This window comes from Galendromus occidentalis, unplaced genomic scaffold (genome assembly GCF_000255335.2).
Source record: "Galendromus occidentalis unplaced genomic scaffold, Mocc_1.1 scf7180000077428, whole genome shotgun sequence".
NCBI lineage: Eukaryota > Metazoa > Arthropoda > Arachnida > Mesostigmata > Phytoseiidae > Galendromus > Galendromus occidentalis.
Genome location: NW_003805416.1, coordinates 519,981 through 538,838, shown reverse-complemented (window position 1 = coordinate 538,838; position 18,858 = coordinate 519,981). Strand labels below are relative to the sequence as shown.

The 18,858-nt window shown below is 52.3% G+C and overlaps 1 protein-coding gene across 1 annotated transcript; it reads right to left on the bottom strand.

Moving 5' to 3' along the window:
• Positions 1-1,714: 1,714 nt before the first annotated feature.
• Positions 1,715-18,512, bottom strand: LOC100905577 (E3 ubiquitin-protein ligase Trim9). Its single transcript, XM_029111281.1, has 7 exons — positions 17,844-18,512; positions 7,625-7,720; positions 3,391-3,624; positions 3,070-3,220; positions 2,856-2,870; positions 2,541-2,686; positions 1,715-2,429 (listed from the first exon to the last, which is right to left on the bottom strand). Exons 1-7 carry the CDS (start codon positions 18,510-18,512, stop codon positions 1,779-1,781), a joined length of 1,962 nt encoding a protein of 653 aa, XP_028967114.1. The 3' UTR covers positions 1,715-1,778.
• Between the last annotated feature and the right edge of the window lie 346 nt (positions 18,513-18,858).

The following is an 18,858-nucleotide window of genomic DNA, read 5'->3' as shown; positions in this document are numbered from 1 at the left end:
AGATGCACCGAGTTCATTGACGATTCCATATCGCCAGATCCTCGCCTTGGTACCCATGTAGCACCATATAAACACTCATCCACAGATGGCTGTTATGTGAAGGAGTCCTCCGCGTTTCATAAACTTCTGAGCGTAGCTTCCGGGTCGCTTTCAAGCTTCATATCGAGTGATTCCAAACAGCGGAACACTTCTAGCGAAGGTTGTACGGCCTCTGGCGAACACCATCTGAGCGGGACTACGATGCGACGACGATTGGAACATTGTATTTATCGGGTGTGTAAGTGGAAGCAAACTTCTGTTCGATGCCGCCCTACAGCGGAGCGAACGCTTTCATGCAGAAAAGGCCTGTTAGGGTCATGCCGCGAAAGTTCTAGGGCACGTATCCGCGAGTTCTGTATCGGAGCCCGTACCACACGAGAATCCTTTCAATAGCTCGAAAGAGGATTGGAAGCCTCGTCGGCTGAGAACGCTCCCCTTGTGCCATCTGTTGGAAAGGATACGCAGCAATGAAGACGTTCCTTCTCTGATAGGTTCCTGAGGTGCGGGTTTTTGGAGCAGATGCATTGGGGTTGCTGGGCCACCCTGCTCTCGGCGGGAGTCGACTACCTTGGATTCCACGCTCTCTACTACCGTGGCTCACGAATTATGATGAACGGGGTATGAGAGAGCGAAAGGGGACTGTCTTCCGAATAGAAGTTTATTAGAGTTATCATCTTCTGAGTGTAGACAAACATTTTGATTCATGTGATGTTTGATATGGAATCGGTATATAGGGATGGATTGGCGGTATGTATTTGAACAATCAATGACATACGTACGGGCACATGGGACCATACATACACACACACGCACGCATGGACACACCTAGGATTTTCTCTCGTCTCGATACAAGCACACAGTCTCAATCCATTCAATTGACGGTCAATACAATCTCGCGAACATTCATCCGAGTCCTGATTCGGAGCCCGGAGCTCTCGAAGATTCGCCGGGATACTTCAAATAATCCAGGATCGGGAATAAGTAATGCATACAGTTTCTCGGGTGAATTTACATAGGATATCTTCTTGCAGGCTACGAAAAAAAAACTACGCCGACAAATTTCCATACAATCGCGACCACTCGCTCTTCGACGGTGTAAATATGGGGCCTGACAATTTGTATAAAAGTACAAACGCGTTAGTCTCGTGGAGACGACCGTATTGACCTGTGTAAGTATGATACAGGCATGAAACCTCCGAAATTCATAGAACTCCAGCTCATATTTTCGAACCGGCTCGTCCTCTCAATCGATTCATACCTGCTGCACTCCTCCAGGCCGCTGACTTGTGAAGACAACGCGTGCCATAACTGAGAAGGCGAGGTGACTTTCGTTAAATTCACATTGAAAGAGTATGATGTCATCGAGCGTCGATACACAATCCATAAGGTGGAGTTTCTCGCAATTCTCGGAACTCCAGAGTAGTGAGAAGCTCATTTTCGTTGTGAGGAGTCATTCCATTGGAATTACCTAGGCTCCATCCACCGAATTGTTTCATTGTATGTTTTACTCGAAGTAGACGTCGAAGCGTTCAAACTGCATGACCGGTGCGGTACCAAGAATATCTTTGGCTCAAGGTATCAGAGTCTTTCCACAATAAATAACGCATCCCATCATCTCAGGGGAGCTCGCATCCACATTTGCTTCGATGATCGATGCCGACAGCGGTTTGACTAGAGAATTTGATATTCCTCTTCTTTGATTCTCGTCGATAACGACAGCGAAATTCGAAACCGGTGGTTCAGCAGTCGGGCGGGTCCAGACCGGACCTAAGACTGAACTCCACAAATCGATTGACGCTCAAGGCGGGATACAGAACCCCTTGAAGATTCTGGAAAGCCTGACCCCCGCCCTGAAGGGTCCCGTTCACGAAAAAGCTCAAGCTACCCGCATCCATGTCGAGTAGAACTCCGATAACGTCGCCTTGTCGAATCCCCATCGGGGTTCGCGTGTGATGCTGATCGTCGTGTAAGAACCAGGAACGCTGATGATCGATGTACATGCAGTAGCCATTTTCGTCCTTGCCTAACATTAGATCACGAGCCGCATGATATCGTGCCACTCCGCACACGACGTCGGACGTGTTTCCTTCGTATCGCGTCAACGTTAGCTCCCAGTGGTGCACTCCAGACGAAAAACCGAGATTTCCCAAAACGAGGCGGTGCTCGAAGGCGTCGGCCGTCACTCGGAGGCAATCTTCGCTAATAATTGTGTCGGGGAGAGTTGTCGAAGCGTCGAGGAGGAAGCACGCGACGCTGTGGGTTTCCAAAGAAACCATCTGCGAGTAGATTGATGATCCGTGCGCGTTCAGAGCCTTGACACGTACGTTGTAGAGTGTGTTGAAATGAAGACCATCAATGGTGCAGATGTTGTCCGCTCCGTAATAAACTTCCTGTGGGATTCAAGAGAGAAATATCAAAAATCAGCCCAGAGCAGAGTTCGAACGGGACACAGCGATCGAATGGGTCGTGATATATCTGCTTCAGGAGACGTCTACACTCACGCGGAAGGCTTTGAGGTCATCATGGTCGGTTATTTCCAGGATGAAAGCATCGACCGGACTTTGATTGATCGCAGCTCTCCACGAGATGGTTATCGAGTTATTCATCGCACCACACTCGTCCAAGATAATGATCGGTGCACCCGGAGCTGCAACGGAATCCGGCGTTTTCACTCTGTTCGGAGCAGATTCAGGAGCAAATCCCCCTCGCGAGGAAGAAACCCGCGAACTAAGGAGCCGAATCCGAGGAATTTCAGACGACGAAAATCAATCTGTCATCCGGTCGTGCCGTCTCTGATTCGCTACAGCAACACCAACCTGATTCACAATCCTCTCCTGCTCGCATGGATTATTACAAAAATTCGTGAGGCAGTGTCATACACCAAATACTATTGGAGGTCCCTCGAGGATCCTCGAGCGAGCCCCAGCGATTGGGCAACTCTCGGAATAGGTAGCTCATATCTTCCGATATCCAACCCTCTGTTCGACTCGACTCATGGTTTACGGTTATGTGCTCAGTAGGAAAACTCACGTTTGTTCTTGATGAAGTCGAGCGTACGTATCTGTTCCAAGACGTCTTGGTCGTTGATTTCGAAATCGAAGTTCATGGCCGTTGTATGTCTTTGTTCCTTGAGCCATTCTTGCTCACAGCCCTTGACTCGATTGATGAGGATGCCTCCAATCTGAAAGGGAAGACCCGGTGAATACTTTTTGATCAGCTTCGCTCAGATTTAAGGGGCAGCTGTTCCGAGGCTCCGTTTCAGAGATAAGCTCCGTCTTGGGTCACAGCCATCAGCGAACTTGACCGCATCCATCTATCCGGACGTTTTCTGAATCTTCATGGGTCACTTACTTGGAGGAAAACCGTTGGTTCTGGCTCTTTGAGCGCTTCGATGCAGAGCTGGAGCAGTGATGTCGTGTTCTGGAGGCTTTGACTGCATTTACCGACTTTTTCTCGAATTTCCTGCAGTCGATTCTCTTTTTCGGTTTGAGCAATTTCGATAAGTTCGTCCCGTCGCTTTTCGACGGCTTCGATGAGCGCTGCGCACTGTGATCGGATCGATTTTTCTAGGGATTGACAATTTTCCTGCAAAGCGAATGCATTGGTCAGACATCGATGTCGTTGACGGACAACGTTGCCGCTGAGCGACCGAGCACAGTGAAACTCGGCTGGTATTTGCTCTCGGCGTCGCATTCCATCGAATGGACCGGTCGTGGGAAGTCCCGACGAAGGTCCCAGAACCTGATTGATTATCGCCGGGCATTGCTTCGCGAGGGATTCTGCTTCTTCCCCGTCGAGAAAAGAGAATCCCCATATTATGAATCTCGCCCTCATGTTCATATGAGGGTCTCGTGGAGGACAAACATTTTAACAGTGCACCCAGAAACGCGACGGTCGGTGCGACTAGCTGTAATCGTTTTTCCATACATAAACCCCAACAAAATCCATGAGGAATCGAAACTTCCTCCCGTGAACACCCCCCCTCCGGCCTCCTGCCGATCGGAGAACTGCTGCTGCTGCGGGCAGAGCCGTTAGAGCTTATCCTAACGGAAAACGGAGTGTGTTCGTCCAAGCGCTTTGAATGTCCTAGTTTCCATGACAGCGATCCTGAGGCTCCCGCCGAAAGTACATTGGCTGAGATAGAAGGACTCTCGACTAAGTCCCTCGAAAATCATCCAAACAATTCTAGCGGGCGGACGCACAGTGGGTTCAATTTATATCTCCGAGCGATTGACTCCTTATCAGGAGAGCAACCGATCACTCATCAAACGAAAGACGCGAGCCGATTCGGAAAATTCGCTGACATGAGCTTGTTATGCCAAGATACACTTGGCCGTATGAATGTCGGTTGAACAACGAGATTTGTTTGTGAGTGATGTCTGTCTGCGAATCAACTCGAGCGAGTGACGGACTTCGACTGCCTGTGAACGAGCGAGGCGGTGTCTCGACCACGGGCCCGGTCCATTCGAGGGTTCTGCTCGGCTAGACGAAGGTTATGCGGTAGCACTTTCGAAGTAGATGTGCTTTCCACAGCCTTCCAAAGAGTTCACCTTTGCGAAACGAGTCGAGATCGCTACCTTATTCGCGGTCACACTTTTCTGCATCGAGGAAGACAGCTTCTCGAGCAAACATCTTGGCTTGTTGGGGATCCTGCAAATTTCGCTGAATCGACGCTCCTAATTTTGATTCCGTCAAAATGCCATCAGAGTGAGGGATGTTCGAGAATTCCTCAATGACTAGCGAGCCAAAGAGTAAATTTCCGACTCCTCACTTTCCACCATCCCAGTCGCTCAAGCTCGTCTCTCCTCCGAAGTCAGCCGCTGGCAATCCGGTGGATCACCGCTTCTTCCGGATGCCGCGACCGCCCTCTGAGACCGTGTACTCCGCTCTGACATCACGCCGCTCAAACATGAAGCCGACTCAACAACGGCCTTATCCGACTCATGATCGAATGCTTTTCCCATCTGCAGGAGGCCTGACTGCTGCCTGGACGGGAGCGGCGAGTTGTATGTCCTGCCGTTCCATCCCCCAGCTGACGGCGGGAATCTGGGAGCGGCCCTGCAGCTCTCTGCTCCAACTTCTCGCTCGCCGTTCCCCGGGAGGTTTCCCGAGATAGGAAACCGGAGTTCGCTTTTCCTTTGCTGGCTTTATTTTCTCGATTTTTCAGAAAGCAAATCGCTGCAGAGCTACTCGAGGCCTTCGGTTATATCATTGGCGGCTGAGCGATTCCAGATCCCTGAATTCCGAGAGTGGAATCCAATGATGATTGGTAGCTCCGAATAATTCCTCCGGAAGAGGTTTCCCTCAAATCAACGCAACGTCCGGAGAGAGAAATTTCTGACGAAGTGGATGAGGCACCGGGGAGACTGAACAACTCATATCTCTGCAATGCAGATAAGCCAACGAGCGACGAACAAACAAACGAGCAATCGAGAGGGCGTGAAATCGCTTTCCTTGGCGTGGACAAACAGGCCGTACGGAGGCTTCCCTTGGGTGCAATCGGGCTGGCTGCGCGATTCTTTCGGCCGCCGCCCGACCGCGACTCCGCATGAAAACTTCCTCTCCGTGGGCTTCTCCGTGGCACTCCTCGGAGACTTGCGCTGGAGCTTTCTGCCATTGCTTGCTTCAAGAATCGCAGACGAAATCCCGACTCGACTCCACTGTGGGAGAGCCGTGGGATGGAATTATGGTCTTAATGTCGAGACAGCCGCACCGAACTCAGGGCTGCGGGACCCCAAGCGTCAGGCCCCACGGAGAAAGGGCCAACGATATCCTCGTAAAAGCGTGGTCCCCGCGGAGAGCAGCTCCTACATGGAGGGCTTGCTCGACAGGGTGAAAACGCAGAGGGAGACTACGGTCATACACTCGGAAAAAAAGCGCATTTGAATATTTCTCGCTCGTGAGGAGATGCAAACGCGCCCACTCTAGCTGCGCACGCTCTCACCGCGTATTTTCGGAGGTCGGAATTCGTTATTTGCTCCACACCATCTCTCTCGCCAGGAAAACTTCGCATCGGAAGACGTCCGACCGATTTTCCGTTGGTTCACCACCGTCGTAGAGAGAGACCGGATTCGGTAGCGTCGACGCAATTCAGGAATCACCACCCCAGACGAAAGCAGAGCGAAGTTTTCCATGGGAGAAAATCACCAAAATGGCGCATCGCACGTCAACGCCACGGGGAAAGTCTATTAGATCTAGCGCCGGATGACGGATGAAGTGAAATGATGCACCCGACCGAACCAACGACCGTTTGGAGCGGCGGTCGACCGCAAGTCCGTCCGACCGCCGGGTGAAGAATTCCCCGCCCGTTCTGCCCTCCGTCCCCAGAGGGTGAGTGAGCGAAAGCCATGGACCGTTCACCAACGCTCGAAATGTCTTTCATTAGGTTGTCTAGAGAACTCATTCGATGACCATCACGCGAACGTCATATTCTCCCTTCCTCCCGAGGTTTCAGATTCGGAGTCTCCGTCAACCCTGGTGAGTCCTCCGTCACAGTGTTGGGAAACTATCCCCTAGGACTTCATGCTGCATGATAGTGTTGGGTGACGTTGATACCCGAAAACTCAGCGTCTGTTGGTATCGTCACAAACATCGCTACAACATAAGCGAAAATGAAGCGGGAAAGAAGCGAGAGAAACTTCAACTCGCGTATAAACTTCTCCCCAACCTGAAATAAACTCTGTTATGTCGTGCTTTCCTACACTTTAGCTCGAGGCTCAGGAGGAATTTATGAGATCCTAGCGTCCCCCTCCCTCGTCGGACGCTTTTCTCCTCCCGACTCGCCCCGTCCGTCGACTTGTCCACTGACGAAATCCGTCGAGCCCGCTCAGCCTCAGCTCTCACAAGGAGGAAAAACTTCATCCAAGCTTCCGGGAGAGGAACTGCTTAAAAACGCTCATTCGACAAACGAAAAAGCGGTGGCTCGATAATCACATTCGAAGCGGGAGGAACCAAGCGGAATATCGCGCGGCAGAACTCGCCCAGGATCGTCAAAACTCAACTCTCTCCCGAAGCGTTTTGCCGCTGATCATCTAATAATTACCGAACTTATGGCCGCTCTTGGTATATTGGCATAAAGTATACGTATACGTTTGTAATTCGCGTACGCATCGCCTCGTTGTGAAAGTCGGGCCGCCCTGACCATGACTATTCTGTGAGCATGCTGTTGGTTCAGAGCAAGCGAAGGAATCCACATGAGACTGTGTCGGTCTGGCAGAGCAGACTAGCCGGAAGGGTTTTCAGAAAGCGGGTGTCACTTTCATTGAAGAGCGATACAACCACGCTTTGACCCGAATGTTCGCTCGGGTCACTCTGGGATATTTCCAGATTCGTCCTCGATGAAATCGGAAACTCTCAGTCGAGCGTTGACATATCGGACACACGCGTGGCTGCGAGCAGCATAGCATGTCAGCGCGGAAGGCTCGGATCATGGAATGCGCCGATCGCGGACTGCGGACGATTTTGAGCGGCCAGGAGAGAACGCGAAGCTCACATCGCGATGAGGGGAACTGCCCCTCTGAGGACCCAACTCTCTTCCCGATTACGCCTTACAGGCAGGATCGATATTACTGTGATCATTACTCACGTTTATCTTCGCTGACATGCCCTTGAGATTAGCGATGAGTTCATTTGCTCCTTTGGCTCGCTCACTAAGCGACTGCAGGGATTGACTAAGCTGTGTCTGGAATAAGAAACGGAGAATCGACCTAGAATTTTCATTCAAACAAGCAAGTTTTGTTTCGCGGGGCAGCTGGCAGTCTGCTGCTAATCCGGGAGTCTCGAGAGCTCGGTTCGCGCAGTGTTTGAGTGAAACTTCGAATTTCGTGTTCAGGGCAGACGGGGACGCAGTTTTCCGACGTTATCCTCCAAAACTACAGCGCGACCATCTTATGCTCAAGCATTGCTTCACCTTCCGGGCTGCATGGTTATACTCCCACTCCGTCAGAGAGAGACCGCGAGGACCGTCCCGCTCAGGGCTGTTTATTTTGTGCTCACTTCGTTCAAGAAAGTCTCAACAGAACTTCTTCACCCCTCGTCGTTACGAGCTATGTCGACTTGCCCTTGTTCTTAGACACCTTCCGCAGGCTCCCGCCTTGTCTTTCCATGTCTCTCTGAGCTCGCAACTACAATTGCTCTTAAAGGCTAGTCACTCGTCACACTTGTTCAAGCGCTCAGATAAGTACTCGCTTGATCCAGCGCAGTCGGGTCGGATGATCTGAGCGGAGCTCGGCAATGAAGCTCGAGCTCGCATTGGGAAGGATGCGCGAGAGAAAAACTCTCGGAACTTCTCTTCCTTACGAGACGCCAACAGAGCCTTTATCCCAATCCGAATACTTCGCCTGGCTTCGGGTGATTCGGATAAGTCTGAGCTTCTATCCGGCTTTTTTGCCCGATAAGATGGTGGATGAAGATGCCGCCGGCAAACTCAATAAACATTTTGCTGAACTTCCGGGTCGTAAACCAGTGAATCGGGTGTTATTTTTCGATGCTGGAATCCATCTCTCTGCTCTATCCTCCATCCGTGCCCCGGTCGGGAGCTGGCTCAAGACGAGCTCGACTCAAGGAGGCGCTCTCGGCTCGATATTCAGCTCGCGACTCGCTATTATCGATTGCGCTCCGAGGAAAGATCTAATTCTCAGAAAGATCCGACGCCGATGTCTCGGAGTTTAGATCTTTCTCGGACAAATCCGTACGAGAGCCGGGAACTTTGGCCAGCCGTGGATTTTGAGCTCGCAGAAGGCGCCACGGAGTCGTCGTCTACCAGATCAAGCTCCTGCAGTGCCACGATAATTCGCGCAAGTAATTTTTTTCCCGGCCCCTCTCGCAGAGTCCGTCCCCATTCCACAAGCGTCTTCTCCCGGACAGCCAGAGAGCGGTCGGGCCAGCGGGAGAACTTCTCGTGATGATGTCGTCCTAATTAGAGGGGGACACCTCCAGCTAGCTAAACTGCTAATGAAACTCGTCGCGCCGGAAGTTTCTGCGTCAAGATCCGGTGGGCAAAACTTCTCTCAACCGAAGCTCATGAAGAAGCATCGTCGGGAAGAGTCGAGTGAAACTCGGGCAGAATTTCAAAGTGACATGAACAAAAAACATTTCGAAAATATTATTCCTGCGAGCTATGCATTCGAATTCGGGACGAAGAAGGGCCCCGGAGCATCCGCTACTGAGCCGGCTGCTCCCAAAAAACGCTGAGCGAGCGATCGGAGAAAAGTTCTCATACTTCCGATTGCTCTCGGAGCGGTTCTCGACCCTCGATCATAAGGTCTGTTACCTCATATTGGACTTCGATTTCGGCCCGCCGAGCTCTTTACGTCTACGAGCCGTACCAATGGAAGCTTCGGCTCGACTGGATGACGACGACGGGGACCAGAACTTAGATTGAGAAGAGGATTCTCTTGAAATGTTGTTGATTGTTTTTTGCTATAAGAGTCAAGTGCTCGATCAGCATCTCTGGGACGCGCCCCTAGAGAGTCCGTGGCGAGCGGGTTCAGTCATTGGATGATCTACCCGCTCCATGACGGATGACAAGACGCGAGAGAGCTTCGCCTCTTATCCGCTTCGGAACTTTCGATTCCAAAAGCTGAGCTTTTTGTATTCCGATGAAGACCGAGGTTCTCTGCGAAACCGGTGTGTATTCGTTCTATCGCGTAGACGAGCAGGCGAGCTCTCCCGAGGGGTAGTTTCCGGAGGAGCTTCCTAGCGTTCGCGATTGAGAGCGTGGCCACGACCGTTTCCGATCATGCTCCCCGCCGGTTTTGAGAGAATGGGTCGAGATGTTTTTGAAAGCTTGCCTTTGACAGTCGTGTGCATCTGGTGCGGGCGACCAGTGTGTCCGTCGCTTCATTTTACGCTCTGGGCTCGATTTACTGTCTATCCGGTCGTCTGGCTCGCTCGTCGTCGCGTCCGTGCATTTGAGAAGAAAACACTTCGCGACCAGCAGTCCGCCAGCTTCGGTAGCTGTCATTCGTCGACTTCACGATGGCACCCGTCAGAGCTGCTGGCCGACTGAGCCACCGAGAGGACCAGCGTGCCCGCCCGAGGCGGAGATAGACGTCATTTCTTAAGACAGCAGCACACTGCTTTGACATGGTGAAGCAAACAGACGGACTCCTTGACTGGCGAATGACGCTTGGAGGGACCACTCCCAGACCTCGCATCATGCGGATCCTCGACATTCTGGCGATGGCAGGAAGCAATTTTGACTCGATGCGCCTTCCAGAGGCATTCGAAGTCGCAGGAGAACAGCTTATCCGCGGCCGATTCCGGAGTGTTATTGTTTTCGCCGATCGAAGCTATTTCGGAACGAAAGCACTCCGATCATTCGCTCGGGGATCTCTTACCCGCTCACGTCTTTCGTCGATCTCGAAGTCAGCGCTCTAGCGCGGGTGTCTTTCGGACAATCACAACGAGCGCGGTAAACTCACGCGGGAAGGCGGACGTTCCATCCCGCGGATTCCCTCGGGCTTATTCAGCACAAAGGACGCGGCAGTTTCCTGAAATCAGCTTCCATGGCATGCATCAAGAATGGGCCCTACAAGGAAAACAGGGTGTTCTATCGAAAAACCTATCTTCTATGCTTGGCTAGCTGTCTGACTGACTGACTGGTTTGTCGGAGGGTTGGTGGACGAGCGAGCGAGCGAACTGCGTGGCTCTCGGGCCGGACGCGAGAATATTGGCCTCAGGGAATACTAGAGCACAAAATCATTACGAAGCAAACCAAGCAAACAGCCAGCTTCCCGGTTTGGCTAGCGTAAAAGCCGCTCTATTAGGAACTTAATGAACGAGCATTCTATTCTAACCCACACAAACGCGCACCGTTCGCTCCGACCGGTACGGTGCGTGAGTTCGCCTCTGACCCCATGTACGGTGAAGGTGGTCGACAACACGCTCAGGGGCATCCTCATATTTCCACGTGGACGTTCACAACTGACCGCTGGCCATCGTCGGAATTCCACTGCGGGCGGAGGTGGGTTCTCGGCTGTCACGATCAATAGGCGACTCGAACAAGCCTCTACTACGAATGAGAATGCCCCGTGATCTGTTCCTATTCATTATAGCCCATTATCGCGACCGTCAGCATCGATTGACGGTCGAAATTGTGCCGAGAGAAAAACGAAAAGGGCTCACGAGTCGTCCGATGGCATCGAAATCAACCAGTCCAGATATCTTCGCGCACAGCGGAGGTGATCGATGTCCGCCGACAGGAGAACTTTCCCGGAAAGCAATGAATGAATCAGCTCGTTTCCATTCGGCGAGTAATAAATAAACCGAATAGAGTAAATGAGTAAATAATCTGGCCTCAGGAAGTGCATCGCATGGAATACGAGAACGAGCCTGCGAAGACAGTCAGGTCATAAAGTGGATCCACTCTTATTATTGTTCTTGTTTTTGTTGTTATCCCTTCCGCTATCTTGTGGTTTCCTGGGTGTTTTCTGTAAACCATGAAGAACGCAAATACCACCAATATATGTATGGGTATATGCACGGGACGGATTGAGTTGGAAGCATGGATCAGTGTTCGTGGGAGGCTTGCGCTTGAGGAAATTCTTCATGGGTAGGGAATCCCCTCCGATGGTCAGTCGGTCGAAGACAATGAACAAATGCAGCAATCGACTCATGCTCCTCCGGTCTCCCGAAGTCAACGTGGGAGCAGAACTGTATTTTCCTGGGAACGGAGCAAGATCTCCGCCGTGCATCACAAGCAGTTCTCCCCGAACTCTCGCTCAGCGGGTGGGCATCTCGTAATGAAAACATATATCACCTTCCCACGTGACCCAACCAGCTCCCCTATACCCTCGGCTTATCCCCTCAGGTGAGCAGCCTCAATAGATCACTCGAATTGTAACGTCGACGGAAGGCGTGAGCGAACAGGATGCCCCGCAGACCGCTCAATGAATGAATACGTTCAAGCCGGGTAGCGGCACGCCGCGACTCTTACTCTCAGAGGGCACGAGCACGACTGTTGGATTGTCCGCCTGGAAAGCTCGTTAGCCCTCCTCATGTTTTGCATTCCGGAATTCGCGAATTCTCAACAAGCAACGGAAGCTCCGCCGCAGGTAGGTGACGAGCTCCAGATCGGAAAAGCTCACTCCAGGCATCGAAGGCGCACTTAGCGTCAATTACGGCTCCGAGCGGATAGAGCTGGCATTGAAGTTCCCGCTTTGTCGGTCGTGTTCCCGATTCAGGTGTCCCGATCGAGCCCAACTCGCTTTCAGCTTGTCTTGTTGTTGAGCAGAAGATGTTCTAATGGAGCGTTCTCCACCCCACCTTCTCCAACTTACCTCCGCTCGCCTGACGAGCGAGTCTTCCGCGACTCGTACCCGCAAGTCGTGTGACAATAGGAGGAACTGCGGGGAGCCTCGTCCACCCCGTCCCGATTCGTCCGCAGCTACCCAAGAGAGGAAGAGTGGCAGCTCGTAGTCCTATGGTGCTCAACATATCACCGCCGATTGTGGCAGCAAAGAAACGCGCGGGGACCGCGTTCCGAATCCAGGCTCCTCCGTCAGGGTGTCCGGCTAGGATCTCCCGCGAGCACGGCCTCTTGGGAGTAACGTAAGGGTTTTCCGTAAGATTTTTCAATGGGAGTTTTCCTCGCGAGTTTTCCGTGCGCAAGTCTCCACCACAGTTTCCCCGCTACTACATACGTCATAGTATAAACGCAGGGAACCAGAACTAGTTTCGATTCCAAAGTCCACGGTCTCTTTATTTCTCTGTGACCAGCGCTGGCTCGGCTCGCACGAGCGGTCGACCACCGCTCCGATCCGACTGAGCATCAAGTGTAGATCAGAGAAGGACGAACCGCATGGTATCCGGATGAATCATCGAAGATCGTTCTGGACACTCTCGAGTCGGTCGATGCGATCGGAAACCCAACCGAGAGAGATCCGACTTTGATGTACATGGCTCTTTAGTTCGAGCGGAGCGTATGAGTTACTTCAGGAATTTCGGTCAACCAACAATCAGAGAACCAGAATCGGGAAGCGAAACGCCGCGAACTGATTCCAGTGATGAGCTCAGACGCTCGAGTCTCTCGTTCCAAGCACAGGGAGAATCAGAAGCTCTTGCCCCCTTCTCCGAGATTTTTCCTCGGCCTATCTACAGGCGGCACGTCTCCTCCATCACGGTTAGTCTCCGATGTGTCCTGGGCAGTGTTGCATCGAACACTTTCGCACTCCTGGGAGCGGGTGCCGGAAAATAGGAAGGAACATTCATCCATCGGCTGCTGTCTTTGTTCGAGCACACTCGCTTTCACACACTCGCATAAGACCCACTTCGATCAGATAGCCGCTGACTCATGCGCTCGCTCCCTCGATCGCCGGTCCGCCTGTTTGCTTCGTTGCGATAATTGAAATTTATGTCTCGCAAAGCTCCCCAGGTACATCGTGTATCTGCTTGCTCTTACCCTTGATCACTATCTGTCTCGGGCGGAATCTCTCGCGTTCAGACAGCGCCCCGAAGCTCCGATGAGTCTTCTGCCCCATCGGTGAGACCTATGGAGTCTCCGGAAGTCCGAATTCGCCTTCTCGGCTTGACGTTCTATCGCTCTCGGTTCTCTTCAGCTCGTTTCTCGAAAGTCGACGATGCCCCGACGCGTCCGTCTTTAGGCAACGGTCTCGATTGGCCATCTGGTAGGCGTGAAGAGAAGGAACGGCTACAAGCTCGACTGTGCGAAGAGATCTCGCTCATAACACCTGGATACTGCCGACGGCTTTGCCTTCGAAGCGGCCGCAGTAAAATCGAGCCCCTGTGTCAGAGCTAGCTACACTGCACCGCGGATTCTGGGCAAATCCACCATCACCCGCGAAGACGGCTTGATATTCATGACCGCGGATCATAAACGTGCAATTAGCTCCGATTGATCAGCGTAGGAAGTCCTCCGCCCGTCGCTCGTTTGTGAAGTCTCTTTGAGAGAGCCTCACTGATCCTCCGAAAAGCCTGCGGCTTCTTCTGACCCGAGAAATATTGTCCGACTCTGAGAACTCCCCTCTCTCCAAAACACAGCTCACTGAGCTTTGAAGTCTTTTCGAAAAACTCGAACGCTCTCCGCTTCGCAGAATCTCCGCGGTTTCGGGAAAATCGGCACAATCGGCGTGTAAATGTCAGATGTCCCCTACTCAGGAGAATGCTCCTTAATCCCGATTAAAAGTTCTCTCCTATCTGGAGACAGGAGCGAAGCAGGTCAGAGCTTGGCTCAACTTCTTTGAACCCTCGAGCTTCGTTCGATTGTTCGACCTCACAGTGCTCGTTAGCATCAGAGAACAGCGTGGAGCACTCATCGCAAAATCATCGCTTATTTTGTTCGCTCAAGTAGTGAAAGAGGCACGCGCGAAAGCACGGTTCTGTTCTCGACAGCCCCCCATGTCAAGCTGAAGGATTCTGCACTGTCATATGCCGGCGTTGGTTCGACTAGCGCCTCCGAAGTGGTCAAGCGGCGACCATTTCTATCGACAGAACGCCCCTGAATTCACTTACTCTTGGGTCGAATCTCGGCATGAGATGTCACGTCGGGTTTTTTCGCTTCCCCGACACAGACTGCATTGCCTCGCGTTTTCATTTCTCGGAGAGAAATCGATGGATAAGCGGAGGGAATGGGGAGAAAGTATATAACTAGGCGAGGCAAGCTTCAATCCTTTGCCTGACGGGGGAAAGCGAATCAAGACCTTGAGTCATCGAGACATACCGCCGGCAGACATTCTTACATCGGATTTTGAAATAATGATACCAGAGCCTTGGAAAGAAGGCGATCCGAACTCCCGACCTAGATTCCATAAGCGAATGCTCTCGATCTCCGTGTCGCTCAAGGTATGTTTGAGCCTTATGATCACGAGACAGTCGTGGAAAAGTTTCGCACCCTTGGATTGCATCACCCTTGGCCCTTGCATGATCCACTGCTCAGTTCTCGGAAACCTTACAGCGCATCGGACTGCGATTGATGTTCCACGGCGGTTTCTGCTTTGTCTCGCTCGCTTGCCTGGGCTGGCCACCGACGAAGAGCTCTCTGTTCGGAGCGTGCCGATCGCACTCGCATTCCCGATCGTGGCAAGAGAATATCGAATGGAACCCCGATCTTCCATGACGATAGACGTATACTCTCGAAAATACAGTCATTGTCGTAAGCTCCTTCGACAATCAACACTTTTGTACGATGCGACCAGCGGTGCAAACGACTCGTGTCGGATAAGGAGGATGCTGTTGCTGTACATGGATTCGTCGAAAGCTTGCTCCATTCTCTTCGGAGCGAAACGATTGCTGATTTCTCCCGAAACGAGAACATGTGTTCAAGCTATCTCCGAAGATCCCACGTTCCTTCTCCAAAGCGAGACTGTGCCGTTTGGAGCAGAGATTGCACAACACGAAAGAGAAGAGCTCTGATGGCGCAAGGGAGCTCTTCCGAACGCAACCGAATACAAAATGCCTCTCTTCTGCGTCTGAGCGATAGCTGGACGACTCCCGCTCTCTTGGTTTTTCCTCAATCTCCGATTCGAGACGCCAGCATCCTCTCGAGCCTGATCCGGGGAGCAGGACCGTTGCAGACCCTCTTTGAGGATTTCTCAAGAGAACAGCCCCAGACCGTCGGATCTGGAAGATCTCGGAAAGCACGCGAGGGAGCAGATGGGAATTTTTCGTGGGCTCAGCTCACTGTGGCAAACACCGAGAACAGCGGGAGAACGGCGGGACATAGCGGCGGGAGAACAACGTTTTCAGAGGTGAGGTCCGAGGCATCCACCGGGTGGTTGATCCCCATGAGATGAGGACTCGCTCGACGTGACGGGGAGGATGTGCCTTGATTACCGTGAACGATGCGCGGGCAGAACACCGCACGGGGACAACACCGGCACCGCTGCGGGCGCTTAGTCGGAAACGGTGATTATTCGTAATTCATATTTATTCTTCGTTGATTCGACTTCGTTGGAGAGACAGGGCAGGAGCTTGAGGACGAAGCGGAGAGACGCGACCGAGAGACTGACTTGGTGAGACCCCGGCAGACAGAGAACGTCAAAAGCACAAAAGCTGAATGAAGATGAAGTGATGTTCTGACGGTGGCTGGTCGGTTCCGTGCCGGTCGGGTGGGGACGGCGAGAAGCAGAGGGTAAAGTGAAAGAGAGCGAGAAGCTTCTTCATTCCCCGCTTGTCACTTCGAGAGAGCCGAGCCCGGCAGCCAAGCGAAACGCTCAGCATCAGATTTCCACCCGGTCTCTCTATATTCCGTCCGCCATCTGTATGGTAATCGACGATGTCTCTTTTTCCGTCGCTCGAAGGGAAACTTAGTGTGACACCTTACCGCTTCCGGGAATCATCGTCTCGTCCAGATACAAAGATCGGAGCTCGACGTTGTCACAGCTCCAGTATCCGAGGAACGAGTTTCCTCCTAAAAATCGTGGGGTCTTCTCCTCGAAGGAACGATTGCCAATCGCCTTTGACAAGTGCATATGCACCCTCCATGTGTGATGTTGTCCAATATGAAAAATGAGAATGTGCTCGTCATCATGTCATCATGCTGCTGCGACGAATGGTTGTCATCAGCTTCCCCTGTCCTCTCCTCTTCCAATCACCCCGAAATATCGCTCTGCTCACACATCCAAAGAGAAATCTGGTGGGAGGAGACGCGATCGCATCAACTAATGACGGCGGTACTCCGAAAGCTTGATGATGATAATTGAAATAGCGACGATGGGGATAATGATGAAGCTGTGAACGAGGAATTCGACCGAAACGATCACACTCAATAAGATCGATGCTGAGGTTCCGATAACCTTCTCCACGGAATCGTAGCACAAGCCATTCCGAAAATCAGGGCGTCCGCAACGATCGGCTCGGGAACTCGAACACTGTTCCGACCTCCTCTTATCCCGAGCCTAATGGAATGCCCAATCTCTATCAGCAGGCGAGCAAGTTGAACTCCGCGAAAGAGTAAGCGAGAGGGTCGACCCGCAGACGATATATCTAGTGGAACGTCCGTTGAGCATTTTTATTCATTCGTAATTATTCGCGCACCGATGCCCGTCCCGAACGGGACCCGATTCTTAGCCGAGTCTAGTGGAGTGATAGGGAGATTTTCGCCCTCGAAGTCAGGAACGTTCGGAGGTACGATCACACGATGAACCTTTGATCCTGCTCTCTCGAGCCGCCGAGCGGAAATACTACGGCGCGGTGATACTCTCATGATTTTATCGAAGAGGACTTTTTCGGAGAATTCCTTCCGGAGGCATCACTTCACTGAACGGCGAACCTCTCGATTAGGAAAATTTAAACTTAATCAGACCACTTTACGTATTTCAGGAGATTCCTGCGGGTTCGAAATGAGATCCGGGGATCCAGCTGACTGAAAATGTTATCTCGATGATCCGCGAGGATAAGATGGGATTGGCTCCCACGTAACTAATGACTCGGAGGGAACGAGACTGAAGAAGGGATTCTCATTTCCTTGACGCTATCCCATCTGATCCTTCTCGGCCCCTTACGTGCCCGTCGTTTGGAAAATCAAACAAGTGGAGAGTCACCGAGCCGGCGAAGCAGCGTGGGGGATCACGGTGAGGATCGGCTTCCGCTTCGCAAAGGCGGTTGGGAAAGTTCCGCCGCCTCCGGAACCCCCGCGGGAACAACGCAGCTTTTCAACAAGATTCAGCTCCTACACACGCTGAGAGTGCGGTAATCGATCAGATCAAGAATCGATCGCTGCTGTTTTTGGCAAGCGTCTCGAGATTCTCCAAAAATAATTCGCTCCCTCCACGGGACTCCGTCAGGACTCGGAGTTCTCAGGGAAGGGAACAGATCTAGGGGAAACGGGGGAAAAGAGAGCTCACCTTTTGAAGTCGACTCATCTGTCCTAAAGCTTGCACATCATGAGTCGCGTGCCGGCCGTCGTGCAAACACATTACGCACAGAGGAATTTTACACATGAGACAGAACATGCTGAAGGAATTGTCCTCGTGCTCGAGACAATTCATCTCCTTGACAGCAGAGATTTTGAATTTAGCTCTCTGTTGCGAGCGACCCTGGATGGCCGAGATGAGTTGATGGTTCGCCAGGGGTCCCCTCGAGGGATGGAACGAGCCGAGGCACGCGTCACAATAGAACACCTCACATTGTTCGCAGAACCACGCAGCTTGCTCGGGATTTTCTTCGCACATTTGGCACTCGATATCGAGTTTTCGTGACTCCGCATAGCGGTCGATGACGTTCGCCAGCGCCCTGTTCTTGCAGAGGTTGCCGGCTCCGTTCTCGTCGAACAGGCAACTCTTATGACAAGTAGGACATGTTATGGCCACCGAGTTGCCGGAAGGTAAAGGGCTGCAGACGACTCCGGAGTCCGTTTCGGACACGAGCGACAGCTGATCGAAATCATCTTCTTGTCCGCTGGCCGGCTGATGGAGTTGCACAGCGCACTTGAGGCACACCGAATGAAAGCAGGGCAGAATGACGGGGTTCACGAATAAGTGTTTGCAGACTGGGCACTTAAGCTCCGACTCCATTGCGAGCTCGACTGGCCGAGGGAGCACAACAGTGTCGGAGACAAGCGATCGAGGCAATGGCAAAAGCTCTCGCAGAAGCAGAAGAAAGAACGACGGTCGAAATAGCGACGAAGCTCATGCAAACACGGACACCGGTTTCGCATTGCACGAAGCGGCGCCTCCTCTGCTTTCTATATGTAGACTGGAGAGGAACTGTCTGTGCTGTAGACTCTTCTGATAGTTTCCCTCCTTCGTCGGTGACACTCTCCCCGAGCCGACCATCTGCTGTGTGTGGTGGTCGGTAGCCGGTCGCTAAGCCGTGCGCACGCGTTTCTCTAAACGAGTGGTGGCTGAATGGTGCGGTGGT